The sequence below is a fragment of the Heterodontus francisci genome, chromosome 13 (assembly GCF_036365525.1).
Source record: "Heterodontus francisci isolate sHetFra1 chromosome 13, sHetFra1.hap1, whole genome shotgun sequence".
In the NCBI taxonomy this organism is placed as follows: domain Eukaryota; kingdom Metazoa; phylum Chordata; class Chondrichthyes; order Heterodontiformes; family Heterodontidae; genus Heterodontus; species Heterodontus francisci.
Window position 1 is genome coordinate 19982088 of NC_090383.1, and position 22261 is coordinate 20004348.

At 43.7% G+C, this 22261-nt stretch overlaps 1 protein-coding gene across 15 annotated transcripts in view; it reads right to left on the reverse strand.

The window, feature by feature from the left end:
* The window catches only part of LOC137376267 (pleckstrin homology domain-containing family G member 1-like), a 189535-nt gene that overhangs the window by 9701 nt on the left and 157573 nt on the right, over positions 1 to 22261 (reverse strand). For all 15 annotated transcript variants that reach the window (XM_068044481.1, XM_068044480.1, XM_068044478.1 and 12 more), the window contains 12 exons: positions 20817 to 20886; positions 19011 to 19057; positions 17715 to 17865; positions 16091 to 16222; positions 14498 to 14680; positions 12992 to 13087; positions 12050 to 12136; positions 10723 to 10756; positions 8092 to 8190; positions 6551 to 6586; positions 6341 to 6357; positions 2876 to 3103 (listed from right to left, as the gene is read on the reverse strand). In XM_068044481.1, the coding sequence (XP_067900582.1) occupies positions 2876 to 3103; positions 6341 to 6357; positions 6551 to 6586; positions 8092 to 8190; positions 10723 to 10756; positions 12050 to 12136; positions 12992 to 13087; positions 14498 to 14680; positions 16091 to 16222; positions 17715 to 17865; positions 19011 to 19057; positions 20817 to 20886 (1180 nt within the window). The remainder of the gene's footprint in view (positions 1 to 2875; positions 3104 to 6340; positions 6358 to 6550; positions 6587 to 8091; positions 8191 to 10722; positions 10757 to 12049; positions 12137 to 12991; positions 13088 to 14497; positions 14681 to 16090; positions 16223 to 17714; positions 17866 to 19010; positions 19058 to 20816; positions 20887 to 22261) is intronic.

Sequence of the window (22261 nt, forward strand, 5' to 3'; positions counted from 1 at the left end):
TATTAGACGTGATTGTAGGCAGTGTTTGTGATGGAATACATGGAGTGGAAGCAAGCAAGAGCAATCTTTGAGCTAGACAATGGGAGAGAGACATTGGAGAAGGCCAGTGTTCAACAGTGCCAAAGTCTGTGGGATGGTCGAGAAGGATGAGGAGAGATAGTATATGGTCCCAGTCTCACAGGATGCCATGTGACTTTAATTAAGGCTTTTCCAGTTCTGTGGCAGAGACAAAAACCTGGAGGGATTCAAACATGGAACTTCAGGAATGATGCGCATAGATTTGGGAGGCAACACATTCAAGGACTTGAAGGGAAAGGGAGGTTAGAGATGGGATGGGATGGTAGTTGGCAAAGACAAAGGGTCAAAGGAGACCTTTTTGATGGGCCAGTGGTGATGACTGCTGTTTTGAAAAGGAGGGGGCAGTATCTTAGTTGAGAAAAATATTTGCAGTATCAGTCAACACGGGGGCCAGGAAAGTAAGTGATCAGAGATAGCCTTATTGGCGATCAAGTCAATAGGGGTCGAGGTCACACAATGGCAAAGCCGAGGGGGTAACCATGAATATGGGTGGGAGAGTTGATATGGAGGGAGAGACTTCGGAAGGACAGAAAGGCAGTGAATTCAAATGAGAGGGGGCAAGGTGTGTGATAGCACGAGAGAGCAAAAGTGTAAACACACCACATGGTGTCAAACTAAAGTCAACATTGATAACTTAGGGCAAGGGAGAGCAGAATGGAAACATTCATGCAGACCTCCCCTTAACACAATGAGCATGTGTGGGGGTGACAGGTGAGGACAGGATTGAGCTAGGCTGTGATGCCTTCCCTGATCAAATAGCCTGCTGACTTGGCTCAGACATCATAACTGGGTCACTGGGCAAGATACTGACTGAACCTGTGCAACCCTATTAGAGCTAGGATAATCCCAACACAGAGTAACCTTGTGGAAAAAAATTGCCCATCAACAGCCTGGCTGGCAGCAATGAGCATGGGTTGGGTGCATCAGTGCCTCCAAGCCTCGCTTGGACCTAGTAAAGCACCAAGGCCGCAGGCAGAACCTTGTAAGATCAGCCCTGAAATATTAGCATGGCTCAGCTGGTGGCACTTTCACCTTTCGAGTCAGAAGTGAGAGAGTTATTGCCCCATAAAGATGGGCACAAATTGTAGGTGGTTACTCGAATGTATTAATGAGGGAGTGCTGTATTGTTAAGGGTGCCGTTCATCAGTTAACACCTTAACCCAAAGTCCTGTCTGACCACTCAGATAGATCAAATAGGTATTAAAAGATCCCACGGCATTATTTGAAGAGGAGTGAGGAATTCCTCCAGTGTCCCAATCAACATTCCTCCCCCAACAATACCATCCAAAGCAGGTTACCTGCTCACGTAGCTCATGACATGGGAACATGAAGTGCATCCTGGCAAAATATTTATCCCTCAACAAACAGATAATCTAGTTATCGCATTGCTGTTATTTGTGAGAGCTTGCTGTGCACAATTTGGCTGCCACACTTACAGCAGTGACTACACTTCAAATAGTACTTAATTGGTTGCACAGCACTTTGGGCCGTCCCATGGTCATGAAACATGCAATAGAAATGAAAGTAATTTCTTTTTAACTTATGGAAACAGAACAAGATCAATATGGTCCATTTAACCAGAGTAAATTTTACTGCATTTTCTCCCCTTCCTCGCCTGCAAATCTTTTAAGTTTGTAAGAGATCCAGGATTTTCACTGTCGTGGGGTTGTCACTAGGTGTCGCTCATGTACTGTATTATAGTGCACTGTGTAGCAAATGGAACGGCAAGAATTGAAGCATTTCATGTTTCTGTATCGAAGAAATCTGATCGCTATTGTACTTTCCGAAATGTGAAATTTGAACTGTTTTGAATTGTTTTGTAATAAATTTTTGCAAATCTTTACGAACAAAGTATATTTTTGGGAAAAAATAAAGAAATGACAATGACCCAATTTTATTATTCTCATCCTGGTATTCAATTTCCTCCATGGCCTTGCCCTTTCCCATCTCTGTAACCCTCTCCCGTCCAGAGCCCTCAGATCACTGCATTCCTCCAATTCTGGCCTGTTTGGCAGCCTCTGTTTTCACTGCCCCACTATTGGCAGTAGTGCCTTCAGCTGTTTAAGTCTGTAATTCCTTCTTAAACCTCTCCATTGTCCTTTAAGTCACTCCTTAAAACCTACGTCTCACCAAACTTTTGGTCATCTGTCTTAAGACCTGCTTGTGTCTCTCGGTGTCAAATTTTGTTTGATAAAACTCTTGAAGGGCTGTGGGAGGTTTTACCACAAATTGCTGTACAAGACTTCAAATAAAGTAATAAAAAGCTGGCTTTTATAGCCAACTGATCACATCTTCAGGATGTTCAGCAGTGCTTTGAAACCTATGAATAACTTTTAAAGTAAGGCAAATATGGCAGCCCAGTTGAACACAAGACCCCATTAGATCAGCATTCTGTTTTTAGTGGTGTTAGTTGAGGAAAGAATATTGGCCAGGACACCAGGAGCACTTAGACTGCTGCTCTTCAAATTAGGATCTTGTGTCCAACTGAAGGGGTAGATGGATCCTTCTATTTAACGTTACATCTCATCCGATTTACAGTTTCGAAAACACAGCGCTCCCTCAGTACTGCCCTTGGAGTGTCAGCCTAGATTATGTGCTTACATGTCTGGAGTGGAATTTGAAGCAACCACTGCTCCAGTACTGCAGTCACTGGATGTGGCCCAATGATTTCTAGCTTGGGAATGAGCTAGAAATTACTTAGTATAACAGCACCAACAGAATAGGTTTCATGGCAGGATTAAGATAATGTACAGACATTAACAGGTATGCATCTGGATGTCAGCAACATTAGAACAACCTGTTCAACTTCCACTTCCTCTTCATCATCAGCATCAGTCTGCTCCAAGGTGCATAGCTGGAGACTTTCCTCTTGGTCACTTGGATAGGCCGGCTCCAAAGACTCCTGTGACTGGTTGACTGTGTCATCACGACGGAGTGCACTGATTTCACACTTGGAGCTGGGAGTACCTTTGCTGGATGTTACTTCCAGAGATGGAGAAAGGAGGGATCCTTCAACACTGGCACGCTGTCAGGGGAAGGGAATATCCATTACACACTGCTCAGAAACTTCCATTATATCATACTTTTATATATACACAGGGGGAGAAGGCAAGACAGTGGAAATAGATTAAAATACTGAAGCAAGGTGGAATCCAAAACAGGAAGTCACTGTACAAGATGCATAAACGTGATTGTAGAAAACTACTGAAAAAAAGTTTAATATTTACAAAGGGGCCCCCAAAGTTACCATACTTAAGAGCATAAGAACATAACAGAAAATACAGAAGGCCTAGACCATACGGCCCCTCAAGCCTGCTCCACCATTCATAAGATCATGGGTGATCTTCTGCCTCAACTCCACTTTCCCACCCACTCCCATATTACTCAATTCCGAGACACCAAAATTCTATCTATCCCAACTGTGAATATACTGAACGATGGAGCACCCACAACCATCTGAAAGAAATTTCTCCTCATCTCAGTCCTAAATGATCAGCCACTTATCCTGAGACAGTGCCCCCATGTTCCAGATTCCCTAGCCAGGGGAAACTACCTCTGTGTTCACCCTGTCAGTCAAGCCCCTTCAGAACTGTGTACGTTTGAGAGTATAGACCTAATTTATTCAGCCCATCATAGAACAGCCCTCTCATCCCAGAAACTAATCTTGTGAACCTACACTGTACTGTCTCCAAGGCATAGATTTGCTTCCTTAAATGTGGAGACCAGAACTGCATACAGGACTCCAGATGTGGTCTCACCAAAGCCTTATACAATTGTAGCAAGAGCAATATCCATGCCAACGCCATGAGCCCTCATCTTACTTAATCTTTTGTGCGGCACCTTATCGAAAGCCTTTTGAAAATCCAAGTTTACTACATATACTGGCTCCCCTTTATCTACCTTACTAGTTCCATCCTCAAAAACTAAAATTTGTCAAACAAGCTTTCCCTTTCGTAAGAACACGTTGACTGTCTGATCATAGTATGATTTTCTCAGTGCATTGTTAAATATTTTCTTGATAGAGCCCAGCACTTTCCAATGACTGATGTCAGGCTAACTGGCCTGTAGTTCCCCGTTTTCTCTCTCCCTCCTTTGAGTCGCAGTGTTACATTCGCTAACTTCTAATCCACTGGGAGCATTCTAGAATCTAGGGAACAGCTTTTCTTTCACACATAGATTCATAAAATTGTACAGCACAGAAGCAGGCATTTCGGTCCATCACGCCTATATTGGCTCTTTGAAAAAGCTATCCAATTAATGCCACTCTCCTGCTCTTTCCCCACAGCCCGACAAACTTTACTTTTACAAGCATTTATACAATTCCCTTTTGAAAGTGACTAATGTGCTTCCATGAACCTTTAGGGAGTCCAACGAAGGTTCACTAGACTGATCCCCAAGGATTGCCTTAAGAAGAGGGATTGAGAAGACTGGCCTGTATTCTCTGGAGTTTAGAAGATTGAAGGGTGATCTCACTGAAGCGTACAAAATTCTTAAAATGCTCGACAGGGCTGATGCAGGAAGGATGTTTCCCCTGGCTTTGCGGGGGCTGGGGGGTGGTCTAGAACTAGGGGACAGTCTTAGAATAAGAGGCATGCCATTTAGGACTGAGATGAGGAGGAATTTCTTCACTCAGAGGGTGATGAATCTTTGGAATTCTCTGCCCCAAGAGGGCTGTGGAGGTTCTGACTTGAACATACTTAATGACTAATATCTAGAAATTTATCCATCTCAAAGATGTCAAGGGATATTGGGATAGTGCGGGAAAATGGCACTGAGGTAGAAGATCAGCCATGTCATCAGTCACGGGTCACCAACACGTCGATCGTGAGCTACTGGCAGCTCGCTTAAAAACACCTGACTACTCACATCCTGCCTGCATTAATCGGCACATGTGCAGCCTAACATTGACACGCATTGGCGTCACCATGTAATGATGTCACCACGGGAAAGAGCGAGCAGCAAGAGAGTAGCGAGCAGGGGAGCCCAGTGGCAAATGCTGAGGGAGCAAGCAAGCACGGGGGCCGAGTGCTGAGGGAGTATGGGGCCTAGCAGCAAATGCTGAGGGAGCAGAGAGAGGGGGAGTGAACAACAAGCAGGAGGCCCAGCTGCGAATGCCAGGGGAGTGAGTGGGCAGGGAGCAGCGAGAGTGCATTCAAATGAGGGGCAGCCAGTGCCAAGCAGCATGGAGTGGGTGGCAAAGAGAAGTGGCTATGGGGGAAGGGACTTTTGTGCCAAATTGAGCAGTGCCATCTTTATTACATCATGGACGTTTCAGTCATTTATTCATGAGAGTAGTGCATCACCTGGTAGTGGTGTCGTCAGCAAATGCGTTCGTTTCCTTCATCAGAAGTAGCTCTCACTCAGGAAAAGGTTGGCGACCCCGATCTAGTTGAATGGAGGAGCAGGCTCGAAGGGCCGAATGGCCTACTCCTGCTCCTATTTCCTATGTTCAGGCAGGGCATTCCAGATCATAACACACTGCTTAAAAAAATTCTCATCTCCTTCTGGTTCTTACCTTAAATCTAAATTATCTTGTCTTAAATTATATAAGACATTAGATCAACCTGGGAAGAATCTTCTCTAGGGCCGTAGCAGTCTAATTTGAAGACCACTGCCCGCACCCTAGTCATCCATTTCAATCATACCAATGGACTTTTCACCCACCCCCTTGGAGAGAAGTGATCAGGCACTTTCCTCGCTCGGATCATGGTAGAATTACTGCTAAAACACTCTGCATTGCCTCCTGCACACGTGCAAACCGTAAGTTTCTGTCAATGTGCATGCCTATTTTAAGCTTTCACATCTGAAGAACTCCCTTTCATAACCTTGGATGTCCTAAAAACGTTTCACAGCCGAGGACATTTTAGCCCCACTCCAGAGGCTTGAGCAAATATTTCAAGGCAGTACTCCCAGTGCAGTGCAGTGCGAATGTCGGATGGGTGTTAAACTGGGAATCTATCTGCCCTGTAAGATCTGGTCACTCTTTGATAGTCAACTCTGCAAGTGGCCCAAATGAGCTTCTTGTATTACAAATGCTTTGGGATAGCTGGAGGTCATGAAAGATACTATATAAATGGAAGTCACATCTTTCCAATCTCCACTGTTTTACTCTATTTAAACAGAACAGCTCTCTGATTGGCAATTTTAGCAGGCAGTTCAAATTCAATTTTTTTGTACCATGTGAAAACACTTCACATTACTGTGCAAAAACATCCAGATTCTCCCAGCACAATGCAGAAACAAACAGTAAGGTGATGCCTACCTTATCTTGCCTTGTCTCTGAATGAGGGATGGAGGGGGAAAAGAAAAAAAAAATGATGGCATTAGTTGGAAAACTCAACATAAAAATATGTTAACTGCATCGAGCGCTTGACTGAAGGGGTTACACATTATCAATTACTTTTCTTATGATAATGTAATCTATAGGTCAAATTCTGTTCCGTACTTGAAATGAAGGAGTCTTTTTACTGACCCATTTGTTTAGGAGACTTCAATCTTCCTGATGGCTCTGCAAAATAAAGAATACAATCAATAATGACACTTTTGTAGAAGGTAGAATGCTATTGGTGCAAATGTGTATCTGCTGCCAAGCACAGAACGTTCTCTGACCTGGGAGTGTTTGCTATAGTTGTACATTTCTACAGCAGAGCAGGAGACTAAAAATCATTCTGGGGATATGGGCATCACTGGCAAGGCTGGCTAATTATTGCCCACCTCTGGTTGCCTTTGACAGGGTGGTGGTGAGCCACCTTCTAGAAACGCTGCAGTCTGTGAAGGTGCTATCACAATGCTGTTAAGTAGAGAGCTCCACGATTTTGACCCAGTGATGTTGATGGAATGGTTATACGTCCAAGTCAGGAGGATGTGAAACTTGGAGGTTTTGGTGTTTCCATGCATTTGCTGCCCCCTTCTTTTAGGTGGCAGAGACTGCAAGTTTGGACACTATTGCCATATATTCACCACCCCATCCACAACAACTCCACAACTGCTTTTGACTACTTGCCTGTACTGAGAGGTAGGGAAGCACAGCACACTGTAGGTGTCAAATGCTTGGAGTGTGAGGGGGCCATAAACATTGGGATCCCATGTATTTCGAAGCTCTGAATTCCACTCGGTTTAGTTATAGCACTCTTGCCTGAGCCAGAAGGCGGAGCGTCCAAGCCTCACTCCAGAGACTTCACAATCCAGTTTGACACTCCAATGCAGTACTGAAGGAGTTAGCCTCATTGGGGGTGGTGGGGGTGGTGGGGGGGTGGAGGTGAAGGTTTTCATAGATGGTACAATTTGGTTGGGTCTTTCTTTAATTTGGAAAGTTTAAAATGATATGTTAGGCGATCTGTGGAGCAATGGGATTGAATTATCAGTTTCTCCCACCACTACCAGAATCGTATATTTTGATTGGGGGGTGGGGGGGGCTTTGACTGGAGATGTCAGTCGTAACGCTCTAAACTAGCCCACAGGAGGCATGCAAGGGTAGATCGCTGTGACAGCCCCTGGCATTACTGTGGGGAATTATCAGCCCTCTGCTCATGCAAGCCAGGAATTGCAGGCTATGGCAGTGTAAAGGTTATGGGACTGGCTAGCAACCCAAAAATCATGAGTTCAAATTCTACTAAGCCAACTTGTCAAGTTGAATGTGACAAATCGGGTTATTTGTGGGCTATGAAGAGTTGTCCGATTGCTGTAAAAACTGAACGCAGTGTGAATGCCCTTCAGGGAAGGAAGGGAACCTACTGCCCCTCCCCAGTGACATGGCCCACATGTCACTCCAATCCTATGCTACACAGTTAACTCTTAATGCCCTCTGAACTAGCCATTCAATTGTAAAACCAAGTCACGAGAAAGCCTACCACTGCCTTCTGAGAGCAAGTAACCCAAAAGTGCCATAGGTCCACCTCAGTCTGCTCCTTAGTACAGCAAGTTGCAGAATAGCTAGTCTCAATCACTCCTTTACAGCTGCGCAGCGTCCTCAATACTCAAAATTTATCAGAACAGATTAGTTCAGTGCTGTACCGGACTTCCTTCGGACTCTGCGAGGTGTGATTCTGTCCTCCTTCACATGTGCATCTGCCTTCCTCTCACCCTCTGGGCTGTAGTGGAAGCCAGGGTGATCTGCAGGGGAAATAACATTGCAATCAATAAATCTTTTCTGGACAAGTTACTTTCCTGTTTCCCACATAAACCCAGCTAAGTACTCATGGAGGCTTCTTATTCCAGCTTAGAATGAGGAGCAGGCATAGATTTATATAGAGTTAGTGGCAGGTAATGACACTAATGAAACAGAAGCTGTTTTGGTGGATCTGACACATCCACAGGATGGAAGACAGTCGGATACCCAAAGACTTTCTATATGGCCCAGACAATCAATCAGTGGGGCGCCCAAAGCTCCGATTCAAGGATGCTTGCAAGCGTGACATGTAGGCCCTAAATGTCGACAATCGCACAGGGAGCCACTAGCTGGCGAAAGAGGGAAATGGCAAACGCATCCTGTGGACTGGTGTGCACTACCACGATGACCAGTTGCTATAGCAGCTTGGCAACAGGCACCAACGTCAAAAACAGCAACTCTGTCACTTGGCAGCTTCACGTGCAGCACTTGTGGCAGAACCTGCCCCTCGAGGATTGGTCTTCACAGCCATTAAAAGGTGCCCCAAGAGAAGACACTCCACCTAAATGGTTTGTTTACTGCATGCCTGTCATCTTTCATAAATGGAAGGATGTCACCCAACCAATGGCAGGTTGCTGCAGTAAGCAGCTTATACCAGTGACTGGCAGAACAGAATATTGAAAACTGGAACTTCACTGATTGAGGAACCAGGGACCAAAGAGGAGGCCATTCAGCCCTTTGAACTTGCTCTGCCATTCTATTAGATCATAGCTGATCTGCATTTCAACTCCATTTACCCGCCTTGAGCCCAAACCCCTTGATACCATTACTTAACGAAAAGCTACCTATCTGGATTAAACCAGGCAACAACCCTGTAATACTGTCCTACACAACGAATAATTTCCATCAGTCCAAGATTCTCTGGTACAACAGGCTGCTGTTGAGCCTGGATTTTTCAATCAGCACTTCTTGAACCATTAGAAGTGTACACCACTGAGGATTCTTCAGCCATTTGCATCTATGCTAGATCAATTCAAAAATTAATCCTGCGTTCGTCGGCTTCAAAAATTTATCCAGTTTGCCCTTCAAAAATGCAATAGTCTCCCCCTCAGCCAGTCTCTAACAAATCATTCCGTGCTCCAACACTGTGAAATCTAAGAAATCTAACAGTTCTCCTCCTGGTTAGTGATAATTTTACATCAACACTCCTTTGTTATTGAACCCCCTAGAGGAAAGCTTCCCCTCTCCAAAACCAGTCATAATTCTTTCCATTAAATGTTTTCTTAGCCTTCTCTGCGCCAGTGAAAATGGCCCCAGTATCTCAGTTCTTGCCTCAGAACTAGAGTTTCCCATCCCTGTGAATCAACACCGCGCACACTCTATGATTTCAATGTCCTTTCTATAATGGGGCACCCAGTACTCTTAACTGCGGCCTAACCAACATTTTGTATAAATTTCTCATTATTTCGTTGCTCTTGTACTTTATGCTACTATTTAAAACTCAAAACATTACTGACTTTTTATGCTTTTAATCAACGTACATTCATACTTACAGGCAATTATGTTTTTACATCCCTAGGTGTCTGTTCCTATCCTGCAACCCCTGTCCTCAATGACTTTATGGCATTGGTTCCCCCAATGCCTACAATTTCAAACTCCAATTCTCACGCTCAATTCTGTCCCGGGCTGTGCCCCGCACTACTATTGTAACCTCTGCCGGACCCACCCCCAATGAGAACACTGCCTTCCTTGGTTTCTTGCTGCTTATGCAGGCCCCCTTCCATTTGTCAGGCTTTGGTAGCTGAAGCTACAGCCACCAATGGTGGGACACTCCAGAATACACAACGTCAACTCTTCCTGCTCTTGATGTTCCTCTGCCCTTTTTAAAACCTTCCTTGAAACCCATCTCTTTGACCAAGCTTCAAGTCACCCCTCTAATATCCCCTTCTTTGAATGGATGACCTTCATTTTTCTGATAATATTTCTGAAGTGCCTTTTGTTATTATTTGAATAAATTTGTGGTCATTTAAATGGATCATCAATATTGAAAGTGGACAGGGTAGAAAATCGTTGACTCCTTTAGAAGGACAAAGTAAACTCATTGGGGAGCGAGGTAAGATTGGGGGGAGGGAGCATAATAGTAGTGAGGGAAAGGGGGCCCTAGAGGGGCTATTGAGTGTCTAGAGAGAGGGCCCTCTGGATATTTGATAACAAAGCCTCAATACTTCTGTAATTCTGTATTCGTATCTCAGCCAAACACAACCAGGAGTCACCAGGTCTCACTGCCTGTAGAAGACTCACGAGAAACATCTCCCGATTGTCTGTCCCAGTGTGTTCCGGGAGTTCTGTATTTGGCTTGTGGTGAGGCATGGGGCTATGAGACTGGCAGCCCAGGCACAGTTCCAGCACAATGAATACAGGAACATTTTCCTATGAATGATCAGGAGACACACCCCGGGTACCGTTGTATAGTTACAGAACACACTATGGGATAATTTGGCAGCACACTCAAGCAGACCAATTTGAACTCTACTTACGAATGGCATCCATCTCCAGAATTGCTTGTTTCGCCTGTATAAAAGAACAGTTTATTCTTCAAACCTGCTCAACAGTCAAGCAATTATCAGTTGTAACACACTGACTTCAAAAAGCTGAAGGCAGTGCTGTAATTATATTTACGCAGACCCCTCCCTTTAGAAACAAAACAAGGGGTGCAAGTATTTCAAATGGGAAAACAGGACTTGGAAACAAGACAGACTTCAATGGCAACAAAGCTTTACAGTAGACTGTTTAAAAGGTGAACAAGTTGAAAACAAACCAAGAAGCATCAGCATTAAGAATGATCGTTTTACACTGCCAAGATATGAAAGTCAGCAATGTACAATTTAAAAAATCAGTTTGCTGACAAAAAATTACCAGCTAATCCATAACTGGACAAAAGGGCTTCTGAATTATCAGCCTTCAGATGTGCAATAAAACAGCCATCTTTTCACAAATTGGAATAACAAGCTTCATTTCCACTGACCAACTCAGGCCGTGCTCACACTAGAGCTTGTAGTGTTGACATGAAGTGGATTTGCTCTACTCCCATGCTGTAGTTGGTAGTGTAAGCATAACCTGAATCTAGTCATGGTCACACCAAACAGAGAGAGGTGGACTAAGATTCAAAGGTGCTCCAATCTGTCATTTACAAACCACAGTGCGGAGTTTCTGCATGACTAACGCCCAGAAAGTAACGTGATCAAAGGAAATTGTTCCAAAGATTGCAGAATTTTTAAAGTAATGAGTTACACCCATAACTACTTTAAACCAGTGTTTCCACAGTCTTGTATGCTGCCCCATTCTCTGAAGCAGTCCCCGCCCATGCCCCCAGGTCAGAATGGAGTGTTCCCATCAACTGCACTCATTCAGGGGTGTTCACCGCATAAAACCCAGATTCTCAGGAATGCAGGCAGTTGTTAATCTAGCATGAATGACCAGCGTCAATTGAAGTCTGTTTCTCCTGTTGCTGCAATTACTTCAAATTCAGTTTAAAATGAGTTTAAATTCAGTCAATTACAACAGAGGATGCATCTGGATGGGCTTCAATTCACTGTTGGTCACGAGCTTCATGCACCAAGATACAACACCGATTTGTTTGGTTTTACGTTCGAGCTTACGCTAGAGTGTTTGCATGGACACTCAAACATAACTTCACCTCGGCAAAACAAACAGTGTCCAATGCATTCGGGGCAGGTTTACTAATTGCACTTAGTGGAAACTCTACGCCCGCAAGTTTAGAGTCAATACAGAGCATCAATAGTAAATTAATATAAGGACGCCCGAAAGAATCTGAAAATCCAACTTGGTGACTCAGCTTCACACCTTAGCTGGGATCTTGGCCGGGTGATTTTCAAGAATAAGCCTCTTCAGATGAAGAATCCAAAGCCTCTTGTCCTGCATTGACTTGGCCTGTTAGAAGACAAGACAAGAAAGAAGAGAACCTGGGATGACTTGATATCATATAAAAACACTTCCAGGCAAATGCAGCTTGTCTATTGTCCCTCTTCCATCTAACTTCACCCAGGATTTCACAACATTTTTCTCACCAATGGTAGTGGAAGTCTGGAACTTTCTTCCCTCAAAAGGTCAATTGTAATTTAAGACAGAGAATGGTATATTTTGATTAGGTAAGGGTATGAAGTCACATGGATCAAATGCAGGTAATGGATTTTAGGTACAGATCTACCATGATCTAATTGAATGGTCGAACAGGCTCGAGGGGCTGAATGGCATACTCCCATTCCTACGTGAATATGATTTCACTGAATCCCTTTGCTACCAGGAACTTGCCTGCTCCCTCTTGAAACTTTATCAGGGTTTCCCGTTGCATCATCCCTGCCTGGAGCCAATTGCAGATGTTGTGCGAAACAGATACAATCATTACCTCACCCTGTGCTAATGTAACTAGAAGCACATGTTATAAAAGTTGACTGAGGGGGTCAGATTTTATCAGTAGATGGGAGAACAGGCTGGAGAATCAGGGGCTTGAATGCTCTGGCCTAGCTCCAATTGTCACTCCTGAGGTTTGCCAATAAGCTCACATGGCTGGCAGGGTAACTTTAAACTTTGGGCAATCGTGCCAGTTTTATACACTACTGGATCAGCTTCCAGGATACATCATTTTCAATTTTCATTTCCATTGATGTCATTTTCATAAAGTCTAGCAAAAGGCTGCAACTTTAGCGGTTTGTTTTATTTGGGAAACCCCACCATTCAGTAGCACAATCCAGGGTTGCAGAAACAGATTATATAACAGGATCCTACCTGTACTGTGTGCTGCACTTTGGGATTCTTGTAGTGGAAGACACTGAAACTAAGGGGCTCCTTCGGTATGACTTCTACAAGCATCAGGTTACAACACTGGAAAAAAAAGGGCAATGTTAGAACTTTAATGCAATCAGAGCTCTAAATCTCATGCATTTTAACTATTTTTTCATATTGCTGCAAATAGAGATACGTCGAAGCTTTTCGTCTTGCACTCATCAGGACATTCCGCAAGAATATCAACCTAAGGGAAAACAACTTTATACTGTATGAGAAGAGAGTGCTGATTGGTTGGCAAGTGACCTCTGATTGGTAGAGGTGTTACCATGGAGAATGCACCAGTTTATGGTGACTGACAGTTAACTGCCAAGTTTTATGTGAAATTTAAACCAGGCAGCTTGACGCCGATTGGTCAAGGCATTGCCCTGAGGAATGAACCAGCAAATGGCTGTCACTTATTTTGTTTAGTTGGAACAGGTGCAATGTGTGTATATGTTCTTTCTGTCTGCAAAGAACAGAGCCCTGTGTATTAATATGCAGTGCGATAATGACTGGGTAATCTATTTTCTTGATGTTGATTGAGGGACACCAGGATAATTCTCCCACTATTCTCGGAATAGTGACATTGAATCTTTCATGTCCACCTGAGAAGACGGATAGGGGCTCAGTTTAATATCTAATGCGAATGAAGGCACCTCTGACAGTGCAGCACTCGCTCAGTACTGCACTGGAGTATCAAGAATTATAGTCTTAAGGTCAAAAATAGAACTACTACAAACTGCATTCACCCACAAGAATAAAAAAAGCACATCCGGAATACCAGGGATAAAACTACCACGGCTAGCATTTATATATCACCTTTGAACATGACACAAAGCCCAAGGTGCACCACAGGAATGTAATCAGACCGAAGCTGACACTGATCCATGTAAGGAGTTAGTAGGACAGGTGACCAAAAGCTTGATTAAGTAGGTAGGTATTAAGCAGAAATTTAAAAAGGGAGAGGGGTAGAGGGAGGGGTTTAGGGAGGGAATTTCAGAGCTTAGGGCCAAGAGAGCTAAAGCCACGGCTACCAATGGGGCAAAGTTAATCAAGGATGCGTAAAAGGCCAAAATTGAAGGAATGTAGCGCTCCAGGGGCTTTAAAGATGGAGGATGTTATAGATACAGGAAGTGGTGAGGCCCTGGAGAGATTTGATTGCAAGGATGAGAATCTTAAATTTGAGGTGTTGGTGGACTGGGAGGTAACGCAGGTCAGCAAGGACAGGGTGATAGTTGAATAGGACTTGGCGAGAGCTTTGAAGAGCTAAAGTTTATGGGGGAATGGAAGATAGGAGGCCGGCCTGGAGGGAACTGAAAACCAGAGGACTTCATTGACTTGCACTGCAGGCAGTGCTTATAAGCAGGCCTTCCAGGAGAACATTTTTGGTTTAGCAGAGTACTTTCAAAAGCAAACCTCAACACTCTCAGGTAAACACAATGACTGAAAAAAAACCCCAGCTCTTACCAAAATATGAGCTTTATAGGTGTAAGTCTCCTCTCTTTTTTTAGTGATGAGAAGAAGTTTATCTAAAAGAAACAAAGTGCGTTCATTTTTGGCTCCCTGTATGCGGAATGTTCCCTCTAAGACCAGCTCTCCATAGCTGGTCAGGTCTGGACCCTTCCAGTTTGTCAGCAGGCTCTGTATTTCCTTAATAAGAACACAGATAAATGATCAAACAGCAGCAGAAGCAAAGCAGAGAGATCAACGAATACTATCAAAACATAGGAACAGGAGTAGGCCATTCACTCCCTCAATCCTATTCCGCCATTCAGTTAGATGATAGCTGATCTGTATCTTAACTCCATTTACCCACCTTGGTTCCATATCCCTCAATGCCCTCACCCTACAAAAATCTATTCATGAGTTTGAAAAGCTTCAACAGATTTTTGAGGGAGTGTGTTCCAAATTTCCACTATCTTTTGTCAAGTGCTTTCTGACATCACCACTGAAGGGCCTAGCTCTAATTTTAAGGTCATACCCGCCCACCCACCCCCACCCTTGTTCTGAAATCCCCTACTAGAGGGAATAGTTTCTCTCCATCTACCCTATCAAATCCCTTAATCGTTTTAAACCTCAATTAGATCACCCCTCCTTAATCTTCTATACTCAAAAGGAATACAAGCCTAGTCTATGCAACCTATCCTCATAATTTAACCATTTTAGGCCCAGTATCAGTCTAAGGAATCTGTGCAGCACCCTTCCAAAGTCAACATATCCTTCCCGAGGTGTGGTGCCCAGAACTGAACACAGTACTTTAAACGGGGTCAGAGAACCACTTAATACCATCTTATTCAAATACAGGACAGATGAGGACCATGTTCTCACTGTATTTTGGGGATTCTAATATGTACTTGTTGCAAGATCACAATGCCTTTGCTTCTCTTAATTGAGGACATAATGTTCTTGCAAGTTAAATGCATCATGGTTTCTGAACTGTTCATGAAATCCTGCTGCATATTTTCAAGTCACACTCCTCCTATAGGAAGGGCCAGTGTGATGGTTTAACAGGCACCTTAAAAAGAAAAAAGACATTGCTGGCCTCTCCCCATGCCCCCTCTCAATACAGTCACCTTCTCCTGAAAGTGTTACCGGGTGCTGGGGTACAGTTCAACAGTCACTGCCTGCTAGGTGGCAATTCTGGATGGGTGAGCTTAATATGAGTGATGGCAGCCGAGCATGACCCTGTTTCTGGTGTAATATCAACACCCAGGGATGTTAAACAGGATAGCAGCAGGAGTGTGGTGCCTTTGACTAATCTTTCCCCCTCCCCAAACTGAGGCGAGCGGAGGTCGCCCGACTGCCACCAGAGTCCCATACAGACTAGGAATCAAATAAGTGATCTTCTGGCCTTTATGACAACACCCTCCAGCAAAATAATCAGCAGTTTTATCTTAACCACTACTGAAGTGGCCTAACGAAGCCTTCGGTTGTATCAAACCGCGAGTGGCTTACATAAGGTCCGCTGCCACCTTCTCAGGCAACTAGGGATGGGGAATAAATACCGCCGACCTTGCAAGTGCGCCCACATCCGCAGAAGAAATTTTAAAAATCTTTTACCTGCAGCCTTACTGCGTGTTCGTGTTTCCTCTTCATGTCATTAATGTGCCAAGCCACCCTCTGCATTGTGTCAATGGCGTCCTGCACTACATCGTAACACTCAGTGTCCTTCTCCAGGTGGTTAACGATTTCCTGTACAACAAAATAACCAAAGAGACGGGTAAAGAGTCGTAAGAAAATAAATATCTGGGACAGGTAGAAAGTCAGTGATGTCTCACTTTACCACAGGGCACAAACAGCGTGCACTCCAACAGCGAGGCTCGCCTGAGATTAGGGCTCGGCCTGCCTTTCACTAACTTCATCAACTGACTAGCTGCCTGTCGAGCCTCCATTGCCCAAAGAGAAACTTTGTACTGCTTGCCTCACTAGCTGTGAGCTTCAGGTAGTGTGGTTGGTCAGCAGGCGCAGGGGTTTGGGCAGGAGGCCAGCAGCACAGTGAAGCAGAGTTCCATCTGGAACATGTGCTCAATGACAATATCTACCCCGAAGGTACTTCCCCAAATCAACTATCACTTGGCTGTAAACTTATCAAATCACAAGGAAGTACAGGAAATTTACAAACTGCGGTTCCCAAATTTCTCCCTTGTGCAGCAACAAGTTCTGATTTGGTGATTAGCAGCTGCTCCATTTCAAAAGTGTAGAAACCAAAATGTTTCCACCAGCCAACACAGTAGAACCCCTTCAGAAAGCCCCATAAACATCTTCAACAGCAGCTCACCTGGACTGGTTCTTACCTGTCACAATTAGGTATGCTCATTCAGGTATCAAACAGCAGACAGGTAATGATCATATTAACTAATGGCATTTTGGAGTTTGCATTCTTGCTATCAACTGCCTGACCTGGGTCAAAGATACAACGCTTTGACATGCACAGTGCAACACTCAAAGGGTCCATACCCAGACCACCATATTAAAATGCAAAACAGATGAAAGCCAATACAGGCAATCCTGTAATTCAAGGATGCGGTTGGAAAACACTATATGAAGAAACTGCACTGGGCTAGATAGATTCCTTCTACCATTGATATTACTGGATATAAACAACTGTAGTAAACTCAGTAAATCCTTTGTACCATTGACATTGCTGGATCCCCTCCACAGCTGCAGTTTAAAGAAAAAAAAAGACTTGCATTTATATGGCACTTTTCATGACCACCGGACGTCTCAACGCTCTTTACAGCCAATGAAGTACTTTTGAAGTGTAGTCGCTGTTGTAATGTAAGAAATGTGGCAGCCAATTTGCACACAGCAAACTCCCAGAAACAGCAATGTGATAACAACCAGATAATCGGTTTTTGTTGTTGATAGAGGGATATATATTGGCCAGGACACCAGGGATAACTGCCCTGTTCTTCTTCGAAATAATGCCAATGGGATCTTTTACATCTACCCGAACAGGCAGCTGGGGCCTTGGTTCAACGTCTCAGCACCTCAGACAGTGCATCACTCTCCCAGTACTGCATTGAAATGTCAGCCCAAGTTTTTATGCTCAACTCCTGGAGTGGAACTTGACCCTGAACTTTTGACAAGATATTTGCTGGATGCTGGATGCATCAATTGCCAGTAAAGTCATCCTTAAAACTGCTGGACCAAAGAATGAAAACCATTAAAAAAAAACACTTACGTGCAAGAGGAGGTGGTATTTTAAGATGCGTTGCACTGGTTTGAGAAGGTAGGATCCCAGAGGTAGGGAGTGTTTTAAGGTCTCCTGTCGCTCTCTGAAGAATTTGGCAAGTACTTTGTTTCTCATACATTCTGTTAACACAGCCACAGACCTGCAAGTGATCCATAAGGATTAGTGGCTCTGTTAAATAACTGGCTTCTTTACAAGACAATACCCGTATCTTTACTGTCACGTGACAAACAGTCAAGACTTTACAAGTGGCATTTCCTGCTCAGCTGATGCTGGATGTTTCCTTCCCCCAACTGGGGCTCTCTGGAAGCTCTTTTTTAATCTCATTTTCACTTTGTTGTAATCCGCCGGCAACATTTATTTGCCTCGACATAGAATACCTGACTGAAAAACCATTAACAGTACAAAATTCCTTGGATCATTGGCACTTGGTCCCCTCAGTAGCTGCAACAAGCTCCATTGATCCCATGAACCATTACCGAAATCACCTCAACAGCTGCAGTGAGTTTCATAGAATACTGAATTCCACAGCAGACACCGAATACTTGACTGAAAAATAAAACTAAAGCTCATCTCACCTTTGGTGTCTGAGAGCACATTTAAATATCCTAATGCAGCATAAAACAACATTTTACACAATATTTTCAGTCATTCGACAAACTCCTGTTGCCTAAAAAAGAGGGTTTTTCCCCCAGGTTCTTTAACGAACCAATTACAGACAGAATTGTATAACGGTCAAGTTAAAACAGGAGGCAACAGAACCCCAAATCAATCTTCCTGCAGATTCTTGCATCTTCCAGTCAGCTGACTGCTGGGTTTTTCCTCCACTATTGAGGGGATCAAGAGGAAAGGAAAAGGTATTAGCAATACAGCACCTGCAGAATGAACAGGAAAATGAGAGATCCTACTTTATAATTTCCTTGAAACAACAGGGATACCTGAATCTGAACAAGCTCCAAATGTAGGCTTTCTTTAATAAATGTCTACCTGACACTTTGGGGTCAATTTTAACCTAACATACCAGGTGAGAATCCCAGGGGATTGAGTGGAACACTGGTTTTACTCACTATTACTCTACATTTACTTAAAAAAAATGCGCATGGATTGTGAAACCACCTTTCCACCTGATCTAGTCTGTTGCATGACAGGTGGGTTAGGTGAAAATTGGCCTGTCCCACTATGAGCCACAGAGAAAGAGCATGCTCTGCATGTAATGTCCACACCAAACCTCAGTGCGCCACAGGACTGCGACCCATGTTGTGTCTTCTGTTAGTAATGCTAGCTTACCTTGGATAGTTTGTGCAGTACTGCGTGTAGATGTGAAATTCTTCACTCTGCATAATGAAGAAAACAGACACATCAGACCCAGACTCATTCATCAGAAGTGGCATGTTAAACAGATCAGTGCTGGCAGACCTGTAGCTACATAGCAATGTGGTGGACTGGATAATATTCAAGATCTCAGGATCACTGAACCAACCTGGAGGCCAGGTTGCAAAGAGTAAACTTGTATTCCCTCGAGCCAAGATGATTAAGGGGTGATCTAACTGGAGGTGTTTAAGATAATTTAAAAAAAAGAGTTGGTAGGTTCTCTCCATCTATCCGATTTCCTCTGGTGGGAGAGTCCCGAACAAGGGGGCATAATGTTAAAATTAGAGCCAGGCCATTCAGGGGTGACGTCTGGAATCATGTCTTTACACAAAAGATAGGTGAAATCTGGAATGCTTTCCCCAAAATACTGTTGAAGCTAGGTCAATTAATCATTTCAAAACAGAGAGAGAGATTTTTCTTTTGTTAACTATAACTAAGGGTATTAAGGGATATGGAATTAAATTTAAGATAGCAATCAGCCACAAACTGAATGGTGGAACAGGTTCAAGGGGCTGAATGGCCCTACTCCAGTTTCTATGTTTTTAATTCCACTCCATCTAAGACAACACCAAACATTTTATCAATGCCTTTGCCCACAAATGGCTGTTTGACTTGCCCCTCTCCCCACCAAAGAAGTTACTAAAAGAAACATAGAACCTGCACTCGCTCAGTGCCTTTGTTAACATGTTTAACCACCCTCCACAAATGGGTTAGATCCTCACTGAGGCAACACCAGGTTCCTGCCAGATAGGCAGCTCACCATCACCTTCTCAAGAATAATTAGAGGCAATAAATGCTGGCCATGCCAGCGTCCTACGCACCCCAAGAATGAATAGGGAAAAAAAAAAGTCAGCCTAATTGACAGGCCTGGCTTCCATTTAGATGGGGAACAGGCAGCAGCTGTTACTAGAAATGCAGGGGGAATCTGAACCCCAGTGATCTTTATATGGGGGAAATACTCCTGGGATGGGGGGGGTGGGGGGGGATGGAGGAAGCAATCCTGCTCTTCTTGGCTCACAAGCAGTGCTATAGAAGGCACTTAAATTTACCCCTGAAGCTCCAAAGACCCAAGAAACCCAGTCAGCCACCATTAAACATAAAACAGGTTAAATCCAAAGCTGCCAGCCTCATTTAAATATTTTAATGGCCAACCCGCCTGCCTCCTTCCTGCGAGCGGATTGGCCGACCATCTCGTCCCGTTCAACCCAGAAGCAGACAGGTCGGAGGCGGTTTTGAGATTTTTAACATTTTAACTTCTCTCCCAACACCCCCCCCCCCCCCCCCCCCACCCCCGCTGTGTTTTTTTTTTGTGGGGTGGGGGGGGTTAAAATTCATCCCAATACTCCAACCAGTTGTTTTCGCTTTTAGCACCATTTGTTGCAACAGACAGGGGTTAGAGCATGCCCTCTGCAACACGTCGCCATGACAGCGGGATCCATTGATTTCAATGGAAGGAGAATCCAAGCTTCACTGATCAGCATTTTAATATGTTAATGCAGATTGTAATTTGGATTCAACTCCGGATGAGATCCCAGGACAATCAGCAGGCTGTTTCCTGCTCCTGTGCCGCAGAGTGCACAGACTAAAATATTACATAGGAGTTAAAGGAAATCATCGGCACATCAATCTTACACCTATGCATCATTCCTGATGTACATTTCAAACTAAACTTCCTCCAGTATTGCGCTTGCAATCTCGCATTGAAGGGAAGAGGCTGCTTACCTTTGCTACAAAACATTCTGCTATTGCGACAGGATCACTGTCACAGCTCTCCAGATCTTGAAGCAGTTCACTGTAAACAACAAGAGAAGAAAGTTACATTTTACACCGATACTAGCAGATTTCCCAAGGATCTGCTGACTGGTAGTCTGACTCGGAATGTCAATTCAGACACCTGTAGCAGCCCAGTTTAAAGAATAAAAGAACTTGCATTTATATAGCACCTTTCACAACCTCAAGGTATCTCAAATCACTTCACAGTCAATTAAGTAATTTGTAAGTGTAGTCACTGTTGTAATCTAGGAAATGTGGCGACCAATTTGCACACAAGCTCCCATTAACAGCAATGTGGGTAATGACCAGATCATCTGTCTTAGTGATGTTAGTTGTGGGATAAATATTGGACAGGACGCAAAGGAGAACTCACCTATTAAATATTACATCCATTACCAATGCTGAAAGATGTAGGGCTACACGGGTATAACTAATATTTATCTTCACATGTTTAATGATTAAACATTTGTTCCTCGCTCCCTCTTATTCTCAGTTATTTATAACTTTTTATTTTGCTCTACTATTCACAGTATGTTTCAGATGCATGTACTTTTTTTTTGTCTTCCCTCCTTCACAAAACCTTTTTTCAGTTATGAACATGACTTTCTTTCCAATGTGAACCTGCAAATCTTAATAAAGTTGATAAATCAACGATGTTTTCCTATTATCTGATTCTAATGACCATTTATACCACTTCAGGTCTGAAAGATCTCAAACATTGCTGCCCAAGGAGAGTCAATCAAACCACCTCAAGAGGGAAGCTGGGGAAAGGAGTGCGGCCCAGACATCACATGGTCAAACCTCCAAGAATGCCTCCAACTTTGACAACCCTATGGTTTAAAACATCCCAAAACACTATATGAAGGGGTTTGGGAGTTCTCTTGGTATCCTGACCAACATTCATCCCTCACCCAACAACCACCAGAAACAGGTTAACTGGTTCTTCATTGCAGACTTTTGTGGGGCCTTGCTGTGTACAACTTGACAGCTATATTTAAACACTGACTGTGCAATGCAATTCATTGTTTAGGGTGCTGGAGAAGAGCAATGAAAAGATGCTATATTTAGATGGAACACAAGAACTGAGGAACACGAGGTGGCCATTCAGCCCTTGGAGGATGTTCCACCATTCAATTAGATCATGGCTTATGTATCTAACTCAGTTTATCTGCCTTGGTTCCATATCCCTTAATACCCTTGCTTAACAAAAATCTATCAATCTCAGTTCGACCTTGCATCTATAACCTTTTGGGATAGAGTGTTCCAGATTTCAGTTACCCTTTGTGTGAAGAAGTGCTCCCTGAAGACACCCTGTCTAATTTGAAGGTATACCTCCTTGATCTGGACTCACCCAATCGAGGAATAGTTTTTCCTCTATCTAACCCTATCAAATC